Raw genomic sequence first — 18,718 nt, forward strand, 5'->3', positions numbered from 1 at the left:
GATTTCCCTGCCAGACTTGTTACAAGCCTCCTTCCCCCAAAAAGTGAAATAATAGACCTCAACAGTATTTTGGAGGTTTCACCTTTCCTACACATTTTGACCCCAAATGAAGTTGTACGCCCTCACAAAATAGCTGAAACTCTGTTTTCCTCCTTTGGAATAATAATAGCACCTTTTTTTTCCATGCCATGGGAAAGAGCGTGTTTTTTTGGGAGAGACTGGAACTACAGTCCAGGATTTATTTACACAGAATTATCTCTCTATTTGCACTTTCACCAATTTTTCACAGGAACTTGCATGCCATACCTAGAGATGTGTAGGCTAGATGCTAGAAGGCAGCATCAAACATTTGTGTATTTTGTCTTTGCTTCTGCTGAATTCATGTCCTTGAAATCCTGGAGTGAAAGAACATGCCTGCCAGTTGTGGATAAGGTAATTAACATGTAGGTCTTGGTGGCTGTTGTTTGTACAGAGGAATTCCAGTCCTTCTTGGAGTGATGACAGGGATGGAAATCTGACCGAGCTGGTTCTTCAGAATGAAATGAAGGTGTGTATGAGCTATTTGATGCTGTAACTCTCCTGGTTCACTGGTTTTGGGGGAAAAGCATTGCTATAGTTCTGAAATCTGAAAATGTTTTTGTCCTAATTCTTTCCTGTTTGCTCTGAATATGCAGGCAACTGCCATCCTTAATGCACGTTGGGTGCTCTCTACCAATTTGTTGTGAAAGTCGCATGTCCTTGATGTGATACTGTCAATTGCGTATCACTAAGTCTGCAAAATCTACTCCTTGTTTGAAAGCTGTCTTGACATATCCCAGTAAATAATTATACAGAGCTCTTCTAATATTAAAGCCCCCAAGTTTATTCAAAGAAAATTATTGTACAGTCACCAACTTACTGAGATTTGATCACTGGTGACCTGGAAAGGTTTTGGAAATCTTAATGTCAAGATTTGCTTAAAGACAGGCAAAATAACTAGTTTGCATGATCATACATCTTTCTTACATTCTGGGAATGAGTTTTCAATAGATTAAAACTGCTTCACTAGGTGGTAGTACAGTTTCTGCCTGATTTTTTTTTGTTGCTACAGAAATGTATTGCAATTATAAATACACCTGCATTGCCACTGGTGAAAGAATTTTGAATCCAGTAACTGAAAAAAAAAAATGTTCTGAAGAAATTTTTGTATGAGAAAAATTAACTTGCTTAGTAAGTGAAATAGCTTTCTTTTCTATTCTTTAAGATTGAGCAGTTGACCAAAGATTGGACAAGCAAGTGGACAGACATGAAAGCCATCATGGAAGAATACAGTGTGGATATCAACAAAAAAAAAGCTGGAGTAACAATAGATTCTAGTTTACCTCATCTAATGGCCATGGATGATGATATCCTCAGCACAGGAGTAGTGCTATATCATCTCAGGGTGAGATACTGAGGTCATACTGAGCAAAAAATGTGTTAAATATAGTTGAAAATTGTGTCTCTGTTCTATGATCTGTCTGCTAATAAAGTATCTTAATCCAAATCTAGGTTTTGTGCTACTCAATACTATTTAGGGATAAGGTTGGTTTTTTTCCTATTTGAAATGGAAATCATGTTTTTCTTTATCATGTTGAAAGAGAAGACTTACTGATTTTTCTCATGCCAGCACAAAGAAATCATACCAGGTAACAATTAGGGACCAAGTAATAATATCTAGAGCTGATCAGCATGCAACTCGAACTACTCAAATCCTATGTTAACGTTAAACATACTAATTTTGACACCACCTTAAGTAATTTGCAGATATTTATTATTATTAATAGAGAAACCTCATTTGAAGGGTCACCTTCTGAAGTCAATAGTGTCTGTCTGTCACACTAACATCTTTGTCCCCTCTTTCTTTGCTCCTAGATGCTGCCTTTTCTTTTCTTTGCGCTTTGCATCTTTTAGACTCTGGTGTCTATTACCTTCATCTGAACAGCAAGAAGGTAAAACATTAGTGGTTCCTTACATATTAGGGCTTCAGCATATAACAGGACTTCACATTGCACTTCTAGAGAGAAGTCGTGGCAGCAGCTTTCAGATCATGTAGAATAAACATTTTGTTATGCTTTTAGTGTCTCGATATGCCAAGTTCTTAATTGCACTAATCAATGCTGTGCTTATGCTGAAGAAACCCTTCTTAGGTCTGTTCTTTTTTTTTTTTCCTGGCTTTCGTTAACAAAAAATTGTGTTTTCCCTGTAATTTCACTGAGCTTTTAGCATAGTTTAAAAATACGGGATTTGTTTTAGAAAAAGATAGATATACTTGAAAAACTTTTGAAAGTTGGAGTATCCCCAAAACTGAAGGGGATAGCAGTCTCATTCTTCATGGTTTTGTAATGTGCCTTGGGAATTCTACACTTAGACAGGAAATGCTGCAGAAGAGGGGAACAGTGTAAAAGCACTTCAAAAGATCCGAAGATGTACCTCAATATGTTGAGATGAAGTTGTGAGTTCACGTCATCTGAATTGTCTTTCACTTTTTCAGGTAGAATACTCAAATTAGGAATGAGTATAAATATTTAAGTTATTAGCTAAGTAATCGCATTTGAAAAATTGAAACCAACATGGACCTGGGTTTTGGCAGGTTTTGTTTTGTTGTCTTCTTTAAGTTGATTTTGTTAGCTTGTGTTGTATCTGTCCTCTTCTTCTCAGCTGTAGTTTTTAATGGTACTTAAACTCTTACAGAAGCACTTCACCAGCTGTGATACTATTGTGAATTTCGTGAGCCAATACTGCTGCAATATACTTTTCTGAATTAAACTGTGTTAGCAAAGAGTTAGTTCAGTACATTGGAAAAAAAGTTTCTTTTGAAATTACAATAAATATTTCTTTCTTAGTCAAGAATATAATTGGTAAAGAAGACTTTTAGGAGTTGGTTTACTTCTCTTTGTCTAAAATACATGTTGTTAACTCACTTGATTGTGTGAAGTGAGACAAAGGCAATATGGATTGTAAGTTTTCTTAAAGTTGTGGCAAAGCCAGGTGGGTATTTTGTGTTCAGTCCCCTGAACATTAAGCTGATATCTAACTTGATAATTACTTCAAAGCAGGGTCACTGGGCACAATCCAGATTTCAGTCTTTTTGGCAAGGGTGTCTAAGCAGGGTTTGTATTACAAGAGGTCTGTTAGTTGGCCCAGACAGCTGAGCTCTGTGAGGAACTGAATGATAATAATTCCATTTCCCTCTAGTGCACAAAACTACTGTTATTTACTCATAATTACCTGTAACTGCATTGTCTTACAGTAATGCACAACACCCTTTTTCCCAGTCTTCAGGGTTCTGATTATTTCTTGCTTAATCTTTAAATCAGGGCTATAATATGCTTGGATCAGAAGGCATGTTCAATTTATTCTAATTAGAGCACAAAAATCAAGTAGTTTAGTGACCATAACTAATCTTAGTAAGACTGAAAGAGTTGCCACTAAAGTCGTTTTAGAGCACCTTCACTAATCAGTTTACAATAATCAAGTGTAGTGTCTCTTCAGAGCTGGGAAATGATCTTGCTTTATTTTCCTAAGGAAGAAGATAGAACTGGTAATGGAACATTACCAGTGGCAAATTAATTGATTTTTACATTACATGTGGCAAATTAATTGATTTTGGGGAGTATTTTTTCTTATAATTTTAAATGACTCTTTATTGATATTTGCACTGTACCTCAAGAATACTGTCTCTGTTCTGTCACCGGCCCATAATATGCTTTGAGCCTGCTTGGTCCGGAGACTATTTTTCCTAGGCAAGAAGTAAGAGCTTTTCTTTGAAGTTGTTGAATCTTCGAGTTCAGGGACTTGCACATATACCATAACATAATTGCCAAGATGACTTTCAATAAATGTCATTTAAGTTTCGGAAAAGAGATTCTTGTTTAGTAGTTTGAAGAATTCATGATCTATTAAAGTTCCCTTAAAAAACAGGAATTCTATTACTTTTGTATCTGAAAAGCCCAGTTACCCAAATAATTTTGCAACTTCTTTCTTCCTATGTGGTTATTTATGAAAAGAATTATCTCATTTCTGGATACATAAGTCTCACTGTAAAAGTTCAAAGCATCAGAATGTGTGTTCATATTCAAAACATTTTATCAAGCACAGTCCAAAAATCATCCTCTGGGAGTTACTTCGTCTACTGGAATCAGAATAGGAGAATCTGACATAGCTACAGGATAAGAAGTAATAGCATCACTATAGGGGACAGCAGGCTGAAGTATTGCAAAGCAGTAGATAGAGTTCACTCTGAACAATTCAGTAATTCGCAGGTGATTTATTTCATGTATTTGCTAAGATGCTCTACCAAAGTTTTTTTAATTATTATATATAATACACTTTCAGTAACCTACTTTTAAATTAGTTCTTTCCTCATTTTAGGAAGGAACAACCAAAATTGGAAGAAGTGATTCAGACCAAGATCAAGACATTGGTAAGAGAATTATATTACAAGTTATTTTATGATATGATCTGGTCAAACCAAAAGGTTTACATTTGTCGTGCGTAATAGCTAGGTAATATATTGGTTTGTCAGCTTTCTTTGTAGGAGAAGGTGAGTACAAAAGAATAATTGTTCTAAGTTGGCTAAAATCTTTCAGTTATTTTTGGTTTTGTTTAAAAGGTAAAAAAGCCAGTGGCATTCTCTGATTTGAGATCTCTTCAGAATTTTCTTCCCACTTGTGAAATGCTACAGTAAAGTTTAAGAATACCTTCATCCAGCATGGAAATCTTCTTATGATCTATCCAAAACTAGTGGCACAAGTCATCATGAGACATTAAAAATACTTTTCAGCTCTACTTGGGCAGAGTATTTTAGGTATAAAATCCAAATGATTCAGAATATTTTTTATTGCATTTCATTCCTGCTCTTAACTTTAACAAATGATGATAGTTGAAACTTTATACCGAAATAGGAATCTTTGTGGAATCTCAGCTTTGGTTAGCTCTGCTAAGTTTGGTAAAGTTTGATTATTTTCTGCCAATAGGTTAGTAAAATATAAATAATAAAGGCCATAATAGCAATAAGAAAATTCAGCACAACAGAAGAATTTGCACATGAGCTCACAAATCAGAAAGTAGTTTATAATCTTCCAGAATCAGAAATACTCTGAAAGATCAATCTCACCATTTTTGATCAAGTACATTTTTTCTGTGATATTGGGTTATTGGATAGGAATCAAGACTATTTAATCTCCTTGTTCTGCACCTCTGAGGTACGAAGTGTGCAGTCATAGTGTCAAAGAGTGTATGGTACTTCATTCTGAGGAAAATAGTGCAAACCAACCCCATCAAACAGGAGAGGTAAACCAAATCTATACATGGTAGTTTTGCAGGGACAGTGGATTGAAAGGGATCATTGTATGATAGACAACAACTCTGGGATTGTGACACTGCGACCAGTTCAGGGGGCACACTGCACTGTGAATGGATGTGAAGTCACTGGATCATGTCGTCTGTCACAAGGTAAGGCTTGCTTTTTCTCTGAATGCTGCATTATAATCATCTTACCACTGGAGTTTAGAGACTAGGATTTATGGCACTTATCCAGATCTAAGACCTAGGCAGCAATCTCCTACTGCTGTCTAGCACCATATTCTTTGATCCATGGCTAGAACTTCTAGACTGGGACAAATAAATTAAGCATCCCACAGAAAGTAAAACGAAGACATAGGTGACAATATTAAGAATATTAAGACCTCTTGGTAGCAGTAGTCTGTAGCTTTCTGAAAAGCAAAGACCTGTAGTCAAAGGTGCTGTTATCGAAAGCAGTAGAGACTGGCTCAAAGCTAGCTGACCACTGGTGGGGTTTTTGACAGTATGTAACATGGTTGAAATCCCCTTCAACTTTTCCAGAGTGTGTTTAGGTGAAGGGTACTAGCCACAGAGTCATAGGCTATGGTGAATGAGCTCAGATGAAACGGATCAGGCTCCCATGCTTTCAGGTTGTTTCAAAGAAAATAGGAAATATATCGAGTTTCTGGGAACTTGCATGATCTGGATTCTTAAAAAGACAGTGTACAAACAAGTTTCCAGCAGTGGGCTGGTTAAGTTTTTGGTATGAAGTCATGACAGTCTTTAAATTGAACAGGGAATTCACTGTTATATTGAGTTTGCAGAGATCTCCAACATAAGTTTGCTTGGATGCTATTTACAGAATAACTGCTGTTCCACAGTGACAAATTCTGCGGTAGTCTGTATGTGCTATAATCTGTATACTGGAGTTTAGAAACTGCTGACAACCTAGGGACCAACTGCCTCATGAATTATGTTTCTGAAGTTTTCTAATTACTTTTTTCACAGGGGCCCTTGTTGTCCTTGGCAAGTCTCATAAGTTTAGATTCAATCACCCAGCAGAAGCTGCTATCTTAAGACAAAGAAGATCCGTAAGTTCTAAACCTGCATTTTTCTCTCCTAATTCTTCCTTGTCTTTTCTGGTTATTTTCCCTCTTAAAAGCAAGCCTGATGCAGGTAATATTTCTTCTCATCATCGTATTCACTTGCTTCATTTCCTCCACCTGATCACAGAATCACAGAATCACAGAATCCCAAGGGTTGGAAGGGACCTAAAAAGATCATCTAGTCCAACCCCCCTGCAAGAGCAGGGTAACCTACAGTACATCACACAGGAACTTGTCCAGGCGGGCCTTGAATATCTCCAGTGTAGGAGACTCCACAACCCCCCTGGGCAGCCTGTTCCAGTGCTCTGTCACTCTTACAGTAAAGAAGTTCTTCCTGATGTTAACGTGGAACTTCCTATGTTCCAGTTTACACCCATTGCCCCTTGTCCTATCACTGGATATCACTGAAAAAAGCCTAGCTCCATCATCCTGACACCTACCCTTCACATATTTGTAAACATTGATGAGGTCACCCCTCAGTCTCCTCTTTTGCAAGCTAAAGAGACCCAGCTCCCTCAGCCTCTCCTCATAAGGGAGATGTTCCACTCCCTTAATCATCTTTGTGGCTCTGCGCTGGACTCCTTCAAGCAATTCCCTGTCCTTCTTGAACAGAGGGGCCCAGAACTGGACGCAATATTCCAGATGCGGCCTCACCAAGGCTGAGTAGAGGGGGAGGAGATGGTCTGTAATGACGCTAAACCTTTTGTGGGAGGACACTAGCACTTCTTTCAGATGTGCTTAGCAAAAGATGATGCAGATCCCTTGAATAATTTAGTGTTTCCTATTTCTAGTTGTGACTACAGAAAGTCATTGAAACAGACAGGCAGAATGACGCATTAAAAAGACCGATTAAGAATCTTTCTACATTTGATAGTTTTCTGAATTATCTTCTGTCATTTCACCATCCTGAATGATGTATGCTAGAAGTAAAGGAAAATATATGGGATTAAGCACTGGAGTATTGTTGACTTTAAAAGCACTTAATTGTTACATGCTTCAGAAATAGATAAAGTATTTCTGGATATGATAATCTCAGGAGCTCACTACTGGAAGGTATAATTTGGTCAGTTCAATATGGTTTTGTAATTAAAAAATTAGATTATTCTTATAATGAATGGCATATGTAACTAAAAAAGCTAACTTAATGAATTTAAGTTTTCTGGTTTAGGACATAACCATACTGCCAATCTCTATTAGTAAGAATATACCTTTTAAAATTGACTTTCATATAGTAACATTTTACACTTTTACTGTCTTTTGTACTCTCTTCTGTACTTAAGGAGCTTAACTTCTGTTTATTTTGATTCTTAATTTCTTAATTAATGAAGCATGCAGTACATTAAAACAGAGCTACAAGAAGAGGTGTACCCAGTAACAAATACTTAGCAGAAGTGTGAGATTATAAACTCACATGGGAGGTATTATGCAGCATTGCACACATGAGTTGGCAATGGCGGTATTAATGTTAACTTGGAAGTTTCTGGGTTGCTGTGATTTTTTTTTTCTTCCTGTTCTTATGTTGTGTGTTGTAGATTAATGAGGCCCCACCCATTCTGAGTTGTGGAGCTTTGGACTGGCTCAACTTGGATGGAAGTTGCATACATTCTCCTCACTATGTCCTTTCCTCTCTTGACAAGTAAGTTTAAAACAAACTGACAAATAGTTTCTAACGTGCTATGAAAATGAATATGTCTGAAACCAGGGCTTGGTCCAGAAAAAACTATGTTGTGTCTAGAATAGGTGCCATCATATTTTCAAGTGATCAAATACAAGTGCCAGTGCCGTAATTCTGATCAAGTGGATTGCCTTCCAAGTTGAGTAGTGTGTTTCTGTGTGTCCTCTTTAATGTATCTAATCTCTGCATTTGCTTTTGATTTGCTGCAGTGATACCTTTTGATACAAAATTATTTTCTTTTCGTTTCATTACTGAGGTACATTCTACCCATCACTGCTGTTGCTTTCTTTGTAAAAATTATGAAAAATTTAAAAATAAGACTTTTTCTAATGACCTTCAGAAGTAGATATCAAGTTGCTCTTTATATGTGTGTAACCATCAGAGGTGAAGCTTTTGTCACGGTACTTTATTGATGGCCCTGGAAAAACCTCCAGAAATCCCAAACCATTGTGAACAGTATAGCACAGTGTCCTGGGTTCAGCAGTAGCAGTCATTTTTCTCCTTCTTAGGAGCTAGTGCAGTGCTGTGTTTTGATCTTTTGGCCTGGGAACAGTGCTGATAACACTGATGTTTTTAGTTGCTGCTCAAATGTTTGGTCTGGCCAAGGACTTTCTGAGCCTCATGCTCTGCCAGGGAGGAGGGGAGGTAGGGAGGAAGCAGAGACAGGACACCTGACCCAAACTGACCAAAGAGGTATTCCATACCACAGCACGTCATGCCCAGGTTGTAACCGAGAGTTACCCCGGAAGGGCGGGGACTGCAGGGTTGGACAAGGTATTGGTCAGTGCTCGGCTGGGGGGAGTGGGGCGAGTTATCTGTTGGCTGGTGCTGAGGTGTTGTAGTCTCTTCCCTTGTTATTTCCTTTAGCATTATTATTAATTGGTGGTAGCAGCAGTGATTTGTGTTATACCTTAGTTACTAAACTGTTCTTATCTCAACCCGTGGGAATTGCATTCTTTTCAATTCTCCTCTCCGTCCCTCCAGGAGCAGGGGGAGGGCAAGAAGGGGGGGGAGAGAGTGAACGAGGTTTGTGGTTGGGTTTAAACCACGACACACAGAACTGCATTTGTTATTCCCATTTTTAACCTCACAAAGCAGCAGAATGCTTCTGATTTTTTCAGACTATGTTCAGAGAGTAGTTTTTTTGGTGTTGATCTGTTTTTTAATCATTTGTAGCATTGTTTAACATTATTGAATTGAATTAACATAATTGAAACACATTACCTAGTGTTTCAAATGGTTACGTCAGTGAAAATGAAAAGCCTTTATGGTATTGCATTCACTTGATTTTTATCAATGTCTATGACTCAAAAGAATAAGCTATAAACTGTATCTAACATTAGACGTGTTTCACCTTACATAATCCACTGGTCTTCTGTTTATTTCTCTTGAATAGTTTTTTTGGCAAAGGTAAACTTAATTGATCCACTCAGCCTTCCTTTACAGTAACCAGTAAGCCTGTGTTTCTGTCAAGACACATAGTTTTCTCAGGGAGGGGGCTATGACTGAGGCATCTAGATTAAGATTTATAATATGAGAATAAAATTATATATATGGTCTCTCAAATGTCCAGCTTTCATGAAGAAAAGTCAATGTCAGGTGCGGAAAGTTGTGTTTCAGGTACTTCACAAACAGTAATACAGGACAAAGTGGACTAGAGACAGTGCTTATTTGCTCATCAATAAAAAGCTCACTTAGTGCAGGCCCTGTGTTTTTAAGAAAGAGATGCTTAGAGGAAAATATAAGAACATGTCAAGCTCTGTGCATGTGGGTGTGTCCTTTTCTCTCCCCCCTCTCACTTGATAGTTCTTGATGCTCTCCCAGCTGATAGCAGTCTGCATCTTGGAATATTCCTCTTAAAAATTACAGTAACATCTCTGCATATAACAGGCTTCAGCGGGGTTTTCTTGCCTTCTTTTTAAACATCTTTATGATGTCATATTTTTATTTTTACAGTCAACAATTTAGAAGCTGTAAAGAAAATAAATGCTCTCCAGAACTAAGATAACAATATTGATGAGTCTCTAACGTGCTGAATTTTTTGACCCCAGCTTTGTCTTTCTCCTGTGCTACAGTGATTTACTCCAGAGGAGATGCAAACTAGGCATCAAGCTTTAATCTGATTTTTATCGTATTGACACAAGAATCTGTACATGCAACTTGAGTTATAGGCAAATCTCTGCAACAGTATTCTTTGTTCATGCTTGAATTTGTCTAAATGGTTTGTACCTTTGTTGCATGTGTAGCCATAATTTCGAAGCCATGTCTATACAGGGGTTTATGCTGAAGCTGCCATCAATTTACAATATATAAGAACCCTAATATGTATTAAAATCCATGTCAGTAGTAGGTAGTGTGAATACCCATTAGTATATTGAAAATTCCATGGATAAATTGGGCTCTCTTCTGTTGGGAAAAAATGGCTTTATGGAAGAGTCTGAAAAGAAGTCCTAGCACAAAACATCGTTCATTCACGCAAAGAAACATAGCAATCACACACAAAAACAATTCAGGAATTGTTGAGTTTTCATGGGTTTAATTACTTTTTAATCAGGAACTGATGGTACCTTGCTTTCTTCTGAATTTATTATTTTTGAACGTATGAACATATATATTATGGTAATAATTACTTCCAGTCTTATCTCTGATGCTGTCAGTATGACGACATTTTTCTTGTCTGCATTTCATGGGTTGAATTATCAGTTCAACCTCTATTTTTATGTTGAAATATTTTGAGAAATGAGAGAGAAAACAAAATTCTGCCATTGCATCCAAGTATTAAAACTTTAGGCCTGAAATGTTGCTTGAAATGGGTGTGATTTGTTGCACTCTTACTTGGCTGCTTGTTCATACACCCTGCTCAGAAGAGCCCCAGCACTTCAAACTTCTGATATGTGTTGCCAGCCAGCAAACACAGAAGGCTTGTGACTGGCATCAATCATCATATGACAGCATTACCACAAATAAGCAGGTAACTAAGTTCTTGCTCCTTTCATTGCCTTAATATGGTACTGCATGTAAACATAAACCCTGATTTTGTTCTCTTACTGGTTTGGAAAAAAACCTAAACCACAGGAGTTCCGTTAGAGTCCTATGGTATAGCAATACACTGAATTAATTTTATGTGCTTGGAATATCTTTAAACTCTCTTTCCTTGAAAATACCAACATTGTTAAATCAGAAAGAAAAATGTCTTCTAAGAATGTGTGAAATTCTGGCAAACTGGAAAGAAAACAGTATCCATAGATATGGCATCTGATGCTGGAGAACATGACACAGTTATCATTCTAATGTATTGTAGATATCATGTCCAGCTAGTATTTGTAAAACTAAGGCTCTGAATTCTTACTAACAGCTTTCATTTAATAATTTCGAAGTGCTCTACAAATATAATTTAATCTTTTGCTTTTCTTAAAAGATCTCTTGAGTATTTGATTTCACAGAGAAATTCACTTTGTCACAGCAACTTTACAACTTAGCAGCAGAATCACGTATGGTGGGTTAGCAAGGGAACTGACAGATTCTATGTATAACTGCAAACATAAGGGGAAAACCTGTGACAGATTGTAGTTCCAGCTGAACTGGCACTTAGCAAGGCAGCAGTGACCTTTACTGGAGCGTGTGGCTGTGTCTTGTCTCTGTGACTCCTTGCCAAAAAGAGGTCTGGTTTAGAAGTGTATTTGAAGTGTTGCCTTAGATAAACCATTGCCTGATTGTTATTTTGGGGGCTTAGGCAAAGGAAAAGAGGTGTTGCATGCAAAGGCTAAAAAAAAACACCCACAATATTAAAAATTGCACAGGTGTGCTTTTTCTGTAAGCAAGCCAGCTAATCAGAAAGGGAAATTATACTTCACCTGATGGTAGCTTCCATGAAGGGGATTACGCTGTATGCACCTTTCCGAAGGCCCCTTATTTCCAAAGGTTTCTGACTCTGCTGGCTGCAGGAACTGATTTTTGGTTCCCATCTCCTGCCTGACACCCCCCAGCTTTTGCTTTGAATTGTGTGAGTGGCCTTGCTTCAGGAAGCTGGGGGAAGTGATAATCAAGGTCTTCGTATCTCCTTTATCATTCTTCCCTTTGCTTTAGGAAGGAGGAGGGAGAGGTTTCAGCCTCTGTGCTAGGCAGAAGCAGATGTACAATCCTGTGCGTCTGCGTGTGATGCTCTGAGGCCCTGTGGGAAGGGCTCGGATTGGACACGGGTGGAGGGGGAGGATGATGCAGGTGTAGATGTGTATCAGTGGATAGCCTTGCAACCCTGACTTGGGATTGCTCTCGGTGCTGGGATTTGCAAGGATGCAAAATGCTTTACCAACATATTTTTTTCTGCTTTGTTAGTAACTCTTCTTCCCCTGGAAAAAATCATTTGTAAAAGAAAAATGGGACTTGAATACTAGGCAAAGAGAAAGACAGCGATGCTGACTTGGCTGGTACTTTCTTTGGGAAAATTGACAGATTACAGCTTTTGCCAAAAGAGCTTATTTTCATTTTCACTTGAGTGAAGTGAATTTGAGCCTTAGGACTTTGTTGCAGAAGGCATTCAGCCTCACCACAGAGCTATCGCTGCCGTAGTTACTGAAAACTGCATTATGCTGTAGCAGCCGCCAGCCTCTGCATCAGCAGAAGTGTTTGGGGAAGAGGGGAGGAGAATTGCACAATAGAATTCCGTAGAGCTGACAACAACACAAGCTGGAAAAAAACGTGGATTTACAGACGGCTCATTTAGTGTGCATCATGCAGACTTTGTGGAGAAAACGATGAGATGGAAAAGCAATCCAGCAGCACTGGTATAATATGAAATTTTTCTCAGTAATTTGTGATTATCTTTAGTTTAAGGTTTGTATGTTTCTCTTGCTGTAATTTTACTTGCTGCTTTTAAATGTTTACTCGGAGGAGGGGTAACTGTTGACAATTCTTGCTCCATTCGGTACACCTAGAAATCTGCATGCTTTTATGAAATTCTATGAAGTGTTGGGTTTGGTTTGTTTTATTTTAATATGCTGTATACAGAGTGTGCCGGTCCCATGAAATCAAGATTTTATGTATGTCTCGATACCTACAGAAATGAAGCTGTTTGTCTTACATTTGTCCTGAGGTTATATTATTTCCTGCTAGAACTGGACTGAATATAGATTGCTTATGTGGGAAGGCAAGAATACAAGCAGTAGTTCTGCTATTAGTCTGTGCTTGATTCCTATATCTCGTACTCTTCCTGTGTTTCAAGTCTAAATTTAACAGTATATCTGATTTAAAGTGTTTTAGATTAAAGAAATGAGTCATCTCATGTACCTGTTACAGAATAAGGCTGAATTCTTAGGTTAACTGCACTGATATTTATTTTGAGTTTGATCATTCAAGCTTGTATTCTAAAAGCTGATTGTTTGGATTGTCTATCAGATAATTTAGCTATGAAGTGTGTGGGAGTCTGTTATTTCCTTTCTGGGCCACTGTCACCTCATTTTTGGTTTTTAGTTTGTTTTCTTGTGTTATTTCCACAAACCAGCAAGAGTGTGTTGATATGACATAGCATGTTTGAAGGTAGAAAGAGAGTATTCCTACTTCATGTTCTTGGTTTCAGCTCTGACAGACAGATCTGTATCTGAAACCTAAACCAGCCAGTAATTTTGCTCTCACAGTCACTAGTTTCACAGTCAGAGGAAAAACATCTTCTGGCATACCTGTATTATGTAAGTGGCTTGAATTTTCATTGTCTTTCTGTTCTGCTTGAGAAAGCCATCTTTAAGAAGCAACTTCTTAAAAAGCTGTTAATGTTCCATCTCCGTTTTCGGATCTGCCTTTACTGCCCTGCCTGGTTTTTGGGTTGTACCATTAAAAAAGTGGGAGATGAAGCAGAGAGGTGCTGAAATAGCAGCAGAACAGCAATTTGTCTGTATACCTTCAGCAACAGTATTTTATTAAAGAAACTTTAACCTTAGAGAGAGAGAATTGTGCCAATCACCAGAACAAAAGCAGTTTCTGTGCTGAGTTTGTTTTTTCAAGGCTTTAAGTGAAGTATGAGCATGCCTCTTTACCCTGCCTTTTTGGGGGTGTAGTCGTAGTATGGAGCTATGATTAATAACATCAGTTTGGACTGCATCCTACACTGCTCTGTGTGCAAACACACATGCCTTTTGGAAATGATCTTACAGTTTCATGTTAGTTCAGCAAAAGCCATTACCACACACATGAGGGAATACACTAGTGCTGCTGAGAACAGCAAACACCACGCTTCCATTTGCATTGTTTGCATTATTCTTGCATTATTATTATTATCGCATAATTTCCATTATTCTCTGATACTTTATTATATGGGAGGGGTTGAGTTGGCATCTGTATGGTTGGAAAGTATGGAAAGAGCTCGTGACCCTCTCCCAGCTGTAAACAGATGCTGTCTAAGTACCTCTGCAAACATTATGAGGTCTTTGGATTGAAATGCAACACTAAGTTGTTTCATATACTTAAATGTTTTGGATTTCGATTTGTAAATAGTTTGAACTCTGGTAGGTTGATTTTATGAAAATGATGGCTGAGAGATGTAATTCATGGTTAGGAAGAATATGAGACATTCTGTAGGAGGAATTTCATCTTATTTTAGTAAAGAGTTGCAGAATGGGAATTCTTTGTCTTGTTTTGCTATCATCCTCTGCTTTTCAAGCCTTATTGGCAATGATTTACTTAATTTCCTCCATCTCATACAGAATGGCGCTAATAATGATAAATGGATGCAATCAGCTTTTCTGATACTTGACTTTCTGATATTTGATAAAGTTAATGGCTCCTCATCATTCCTTTTGGATTAACAAACTTTGCTTCTTTCTCTCATGTTTCAAACTCAGTGACTTGCCCAAGGTCACACAATTGTCCAGTAACAAATTTAGGCTTACATTTTTCAACTTTCGTGCCACCGCAGCAATCAAAGCTTTCATAAGTCTGTTAGCAAAACAGGTTAAAGACTACCCCATCATCAGAATGTGCACAGAGACATAACAATTACAGTTGCTGTTAAGGTTTATTAGTTTTAATATATCAGCAAGAAGAGGCCTCAGCTGACAGAAAGGCTCTGTTAAGTTTAGTGCATGGGCACCCAGAGGCAGTGCTTGCCCTGAAGACCTTGCAGTCTAAGCATGTATGAAAGCACAGAGGTGATATAACTGCTGCAAAATCAGAGACCTTTTGTCTCTCCGATCCATACTTTAATCTCCAGGTTAAATGGCTGCTCCGTTACACTTCCCTTGGAAAATATGGAAGATAACATGGAAGGCACATTCAGGAAAAGCCTCCATTAAAGTTATCATTGAAACCATGGAAGCTTTTCCTAAACAGGATCCTCCAAATTTAATACTATGTTGGAAAAGCGATTCTTCTTTAGTTAACTTTAGTTAGCTTTAACCTCTGAGTTTGTCCCCTAGTAGTTGGTAGCGTTACAAATACCTGAACAGCTGGAGATTTGTAATGGCCATACAAGCATTTCAGTACTGCAGTGAAAGGTCATTTGAAACCTACTTCAGCTGAATAAGAAATGAAGCATCCCGCTCCTATTTCCTGTGGATCAATTAAAGTTTATCTGAGAGGAAAAAATTACAAATCACAGAATGCTGGCATCTTTGTAGTCAAGCCAAGGACAAATGGTTCTTGGAGCTGCCTATTCTTTTTAATTTGTTCTTGTGAGCCCCAAACAGACACAAACCATTTAGCAGATGACAGTAGCTAAGTTTGTACTCTGTTTGCACCATGCCAGACAATTGAACAGATGTTCCTTTTCAGTTATTCTCACCAGCATTACATTTACATAAACATTAAATTGTGTTTTCCTCAGGTGACTGAAGAGTCACAGTAATATTGTAAATTATTTATAATTTTAAGGTGTTAATGTAGTGAGGCTTTCCCATTGCTTCTGAAGCAAGTGAAATGTATGTTCCATGTAAAGGTGCTCCAGAAGATATGCAGACTTCAGCTGCTTATTTCATCTGTTTTGTCTGCTAATCTAGCACGTAGAATCAAAGTTGTTGCTGTGGAAATGGTTGCTTTGAACACATGCTTGCGATTCTAAATAGAGATGTCAAATTAATTCCTATGTAGCAAAGGTCAAATGCTCTTTTCATGCAGGTGACCTTGTCTTGGTAATGATTTTACAAACAATATGATGTTTCCAAACAGAATTTCCCTCAAAATTATGGTTTTGTTTTCTTTTGACCTTCAGGATCTTTTTAGTGTTTTGGCACCTCTGCTCTCTTTAAAAGTACAATAAATACATCATTATAATAAGTATATAATTTACTTCATTAGTAAAAATATGCAATTTTTCTTCAAGATTTAAAAATTTGATTTTCTGAGATTGTATGTAATGTTTTGTTTAGATACAAAATAACAGGCAGAGATCATATATCACCTTTAGAAATCAAATAACTTTAAGAATTTCTGATGATAATGTGTGGACAGGTAGAATATAGTTTCCTTTCAGAGGGTTAATGTATTTTGAATGTTATCATGGATTATGGTAAGAATTAATACTGTTTTGGTTGTTACTCTGTGTGTGTACGTGTGTGTGTAAAATTTTGGCATACAGTCAGGAATCAAACATCTTGGAGGGGATGTAAGGCAGTTTTTCACAAGTTAGTCATTTATCACAATTCTGCTCCAAATATAGAAGCAGTAACCTAATATAGTTGCTGCATCCAACAGAGAATGGTGTGATCAGGTTCTTTCCTTGGTACTGCCAGAGACTGTCAGTGTAATCTCAACAATGCCTGTAACCCTTTCTAGGCTGGGGTTTTTTGATCTGAAAACAGAGAATGTTTGTCATTTCTGTAAAGCACTTTGAAGTACTTAGATAATAAATGTCCTGTAGAGTGGTTATCACATTTTATAACACATTAAAGCCCTCCTCTCTCTCAAAATTTACTCTTTTGAAAATCTGAAGTAAAATGAAAAGTGACAGTATTTTTAAAAGTCTGTTTGCTATTATCTTTCTGGTGATGGAATTTTCTGCATCACCACAAGAGCTTTCACGTTTGCTGACATTAGTGACACAGGATTGTAGCTGCTGTGACATGCGTATTCACAGCTACTTTGCCATCTCGAGTTTTTTTTCATACTGCACCTTTATTGAACAGAACAATATCTTCCATGTTGTCTTTCTGTAGTAAGGTGACCTGTTTTATTACAAATGTTTCATATTTCTTTCTAGTTTAAATTCACCATCAACATTTCTTCCAACAGAGAAATAGATGCTGTGCATGAAGAATACAAGCAGAAATTGAGAGACCAGGAAGCTTTACACAGAAAACAAATTCAACGGCAGCAGCTCTATGTTGAGGATTTAAAGCAGCAGATCCTGAGAGGACAGATCAAAGCAGAGAGGGAACTAGAAAATGACCAAGCACTAATCAACCAGCAAATCCAAGAAAGTGGGTACCTGCCTCTTCCTCTCTATTCCTTCCATTTCATTACTGAGTTCCTTCATCCTCTTGATGTTTTTGTCCTAGTTATGCCTTATATCATGGGTAGAACTTAATTACGGCTTATTAGTAGTTTTCTAATTGCCTTTCCCTTGAGAACAGTTATTAAGCTGTGATTAACAGGACTAAAGGGTCTCTTTTGCATTGTAGCAGCAGCACTGATTAGCTCTGCAGGTCACTGCTGCAGGGGTTGGCACCAGCATGCTACTCCCCTGTGGTTCCCTGTTCTGCCTCCCTGCAGCTTTGCTCTGTTCGTTATCTGTAGTGCAACTCTGCCATGTAGACCAAGTCTGCTGTTGTGATTTTTCTTGTGATATACCTGTGCTTCATCCAATGAGTTGCTCTGGGATATTGAACTTGAGAGGACTGTGGTAGTTCCAACCATTAGGTTTCAGGAAAAACTGCTCTAACAACAAGATGATAGGAACCAAGCAGCATTTCCAGGAGAGCAGCGTGGTGGTTGAGGTACTTTCTTTACACATTTCATTGAGGATGTCACCAGTAACAATAGAGACCATTTGCACATGCTTTAATTAATTTCTCTCAGGAAGAATAGAGCGCTGGTATAAAATCATGTCTCAGACTGATTTTTCTGTGGCTGCTGTGTGAGTTTTAAACAAGGAAAACAAACAAAACATATCTGAGAAATGGGTGGAACACTGAAGTTAAGAGCTAACATCCCAGCCACACTTAAGGGTAGAAGAGGTTCACTGGCTTTTATGTATTTCCAAACACCCCCAAAGTTTACAGTATGGAGAAAAATGTATGAAGATATTCTGTGGTAGAAATAGAAACTGAAGTGTGACAAATCAAGGTCAAAAATAAGGTGCAGGTTTTATTTACCCCAAATATGATCAATCAGTTGTATCGCATTCACAGCAGCTGAATTTGTTTTAGCCAAAACTGGATTTTAAAAAAGAGAGGCATGCTTTGGTTCAAACAGGAGTTATTTCTAGGAAGTACTACAGTGTTACGCAAGAGTACTAAAGACAAGATCAGTGATCAGATTTTGGATGCAAATAGCTATGTCAGAAGGTTAAGCTGCAGCATATTCAGGGAGGTATTTTTTAGTGTCAGTGGCTCCTGGTCCCCAGAGATGCTGCTTTGCTTTCTGGTGGATATATTCAGCAAGAAGTCTTGGTGAGGTTGGGCTGCCTCTTAACGAGTTTATAGTCTAA

General features: G+C 37.8%; 1 protein-coding gene across 1 annotated transcript in view; it reads left to right on the top strand.

The window, feature by feature from the left end:
* STARD9 (StAR related lipid transfer domain containing 9) overlaps window positions 1-18,718 on the top strand; it is a 106,891-nt gene that overhangs the window by 62,847 nt on the left and 25,326 nt on the right. The window contains exons 15-21 of the mRNA XM_065682715.1: window positions 473-547; window positions 1,244-1,423; window positions 4,393-4,444; window positions 5,338-5,475; window positions 6,313-6,395; window positions 7,943-8,046; window positions 17,302-17,489. Coding sequence (XP_065538787.1) covers window positions 473-547; window positions 1,244-1,423; window positions 4,393-4,444; window positions 5,338-5,475; window positions 6,313-6,395; window positions 7,943-8,046; window positions 17,302-17,489 — 820 coding nt within the window. The remainder of the gene's footprint in view (window positions 1-472; window positions 548-1,243; window positions 1,424-4,392; window positions 4,445-5,337; window positions 5,476-6,312; window positions 6,396-7,942; window positions 8,047-17,301; window positions 17,490-18,718) is intronic.

This window comes from Lathamus discolor, chromosome 6 (assembly GCF_037157495.1).
Source record: "Lathamus discolor isolate bLatDis1 chromosome 6, bLatDis1.hap1, whole genome shotgun sequence".
Taxonomy (NCBI): Eukaryota; Metazoa; Chordata; class Aves; order Psittaciformes; family Psittacidae; genus Lathamus; species Lathamus discolor.